Source organism: Penaeus monodon, chromosome 23 (genome assembly GCF_015228065.2).
Source record: "Penaeus monodon isolate SGIC_2016 chromosome 23, NSTDA_Pmon_1, whole genome shotgun sequence".
NCBI lineage: Eukaryota > Metazoa > Arthropoda > Malacostraca > Decapoda > Penaeidae > Penaeus > Penaeus monodon.
The window spans coordinates 32,797,154-32,800,184 of record NC_051408.1 but is presented as its reverse complement, the minus strand read 5'-3'; the positions used below and the strand labels follow the sequence as shown (position 1 = coordinate 32,800,184).

Below are 3,031 nucleotides of genomic sequence, written 5' to 3'. Positions count from 1 at the left end.
ACCAGTTAAGGATGAGAAATAAACCTCGTTAATAAATTTCAATCATCAGCATTGTATTCAATACACAGCATTTGAATACGTTTAACATATACTTTCATAAGATATTGACTTTCAAGCATCTAGTTAATCGTTTTTTTAATATTCTATATTGCAAATACGTTCTGTGGCATTCTATATTACTGGCATTATTATGTGCTATGTTCTGTGCGCTGTGAAGTCATAAGAACAAAGTGAGCAACCCAAATAATTGCTGTATTCGCTATTTGTCTTCACACTGTTTGAATTCTCGACAATCTCAGCATAATATTTATTCTGATATTGTAAGGTCATCTGTAATTCATATAGGAAATTAAAATGCTTAGTTTTTTTCTATAATTGTATCTGATAGGTGAAAATGTTCAGAAACAAAGGTTCTTGATATTACATCTTATTTGCAGAATAGTTTATATATTTTGTATATTATGTAATATATAATTCATCTCTCCCTCAGGCCAGTACAGCACAACCTGATTCTACCCGAGACGAGAACAGTAGAGGAATCCCTCGATATGTGCAAACTCCTGAACGCCACCATCGCCGTTCCCGCTTCGCCCCTAGACAACCAGAACTTGCAGAACGACACGATCGCCTTCGCCGACGTCTGCCTCCCAACGGCATCGTGGAAGGTTTGGCTCGGGATAAACGACGAGGAGGAAAACGGCGTCTGGAGGCGGTTCGGGTCGTCCGACAGAGTCACCTACACAAACTTCGCCCCCGTGAACGCGGCCTCTTCGTACAGCTGTGTCTCCATGATGATAAACGGCTTCTGGGACGGCGATCTGTGCACCAACAAGAGGTGCACCTCCTGCTACATCGAGCCGGCGGATTACTTGGTGATGCGAGGCCTTTGCTTCGAATCCGAGTATAGGTCAAGATTCCGGGTAGACGAGTACATCGAGGGCCGCCCGTACTTCCGCGGATATTATGACCTGGTGATCGTGTGGCGACCTGAAGCAAAGAAATGGTTCATGATCAACACGGCGAGCAACAAGACACTCTTGAAGACGTCTTCTGCCACGAAGGAGTATCCACTCGGAATGCGCAAGTGGGACGTCGTCAGCGAGGTGTGTGAAGTAACGGAAGGTGAAGTCCTGATGGCGAGTCTGTCGCACTGCTCCCCTGTGGACTTTATGTGTCGCTCCGGCCACTGCATCCCGAGGGAACTGCGCTGCGACTTCCGGTACGACTGCCGCGACGGTAGCGACGAATCAAAATGCCACGTGGTGGAAATGTCCGACGAGCAGCAGCGTCACATCCCTCCCTCGGGCCCCGACGGAGGGCCCCTCAGTCTCAGAGCCGCGCTCGTTATCTCGCGCATCGCCAACATCGACGACATCAACATGGCCATCACCCTCGAGTTCCAGTTCACGCTCACCTGGAAGGATCGGCGACTAAGGTTCCGGCACCTGAAGGACACGAAGAACGGCACGATTCTGACCGAGGCGGACGCGGAGAAGCTGTGGCGGCCGCGCTATCAGCTGGTCAACCTGGAGGGCGGAGACCAGAAGCTGCTGGCCCAGAGCTTCATGGTCAACGGCGCCAACAACGGCACAACGCCAGACTTCAACAGCGTTGACATGGGTAACTGGTCATTTTATTTTTCCTTTTACACGCACGCACAAAGGCACAGATTGATATTGATGCACCGTGTCGCTCACTCAAACAAAGCAAGCAATATAATATAAATTATAACAGATCTTTGGCAAAAGCGATCCTGATTTCACACTTCAAGGTGTCCTTTGCTTCGCTCTCAGACGTGCAATACCCGGGTGCGATGAACGAACTGTCCATGATCCAGCGTTTCACCGCCCGCGTCACCTGCTACTTCCAGCTGTACAGTTATCCTTTCGACATCCAGCACTGCAGCATCGACTTGCGACTCCCGACGGAGCACGAGGGTTACGTCGCCTTCTCCCTCTCAGACGCGGAGGTCCTCTACACGGGGCCGAGGACGCTGTCGACCTACACGATAAGGGACGAGAGGATCGATCGGTCCCTCGGACCCAGCGCCCTTAGCGTCTACTTCGACCTACATCGCCGTCAGGGAGTCATCCTATTCTCCACGTTCCTGCCGTCGGGGATGCTCCTGCTGGTGAGCTGGGCGACGCTCTTCCTCAGCCTGGACGCCCTCAACGCCCGCGCCATCATGTCCCTTACGACGCTGCTGGTGCTCTACACTCTCTTCTCGAACATGTCTCGTTCCCTGCCCTCCGGCGCGGCCATCAAGCTGATCGACATTTGGTTCTTTGTCATCATCTTTCTCCTCTTCGTAAACATCCTCATTCATATATTTGTAGACGACAAAGCTCCTGAAACAGCTAATAAGATATTCGTGAAAGAGAGCATCTCATCAAACACCATTTCTGTGATTACACCTCAGACTTCACGTTCTGTTAAATTCCTAAAGGTATACAGGTTGATAGGCTTACCCGTTATTGTTGTTCTGTTTAATATCCTGTTCTGGTCAGCTGTTTTTCTTGAATACTAGTTAGAAAGATTTTTTACTATGATGGATATAATGAGATAACTGTTTGTTCTGGTAACATAGCAAATAAATAATATATTTTCAAAGTATATTTATAATGTTAGATAAATTAATCATTACATCACATAATATAGATTTGCATCAATATATACGTACAAACATTTTAGCTGTTGTCGAGACAATATTCAGGAAAACTGAATAGTGTAGCACGAGTCGCCCAAACAATCTGAAAGTTCCCGATGAGTATTTTACCTTTATTGGAAGAATTCCACCTGTAAGATTACATAAAATAAAATATTACACAAAATTTACAATTGTAAGTAATATGTAATAACGTTTAATTTCACAAAACTTTCCTATGGCCTATCTATTTATTTGATCACTGTAGTGTAAATCTTTCCTTGATCATTACATGTTAACATTTAGCAATCAGTACCACATCAAATATAGATATATTTCTCACAAACATTCATGTTATTGCTTATCTCTCTTCCACTATTAAATCTC

At 46.0% G+C, this 3,031-nt stretch overlaps 1 protein-coding gene across 1 annotated transcript in view; it reads left to right on the top strand.

Moving 5' to 3' along the window:
* The window catches only part of LOC119587932, a 5,849-nt gene extending 2,999 nt beyond the window's left edge, over positions 1 to 2,850 (top strand). The window contains exons 3-4 of the mRNA XM_037936642.1: positions 491 to 1,620; positions 1,794 to 2,850. Coding sequence (XP_037792570.1) covers positions 491 to 1,620; positions 1,794 to 2,527 — 1,864 coding nt within the window. The 3' untranslated portion in view covers positions 2,528 to 2,850. The remainder of the gene's footprint in view (positions 1 to 490; positions 1,621 to 1,793) is intronic.
* Positions 2,851 to 3,031: the final 181 nt, after the last annotated feature.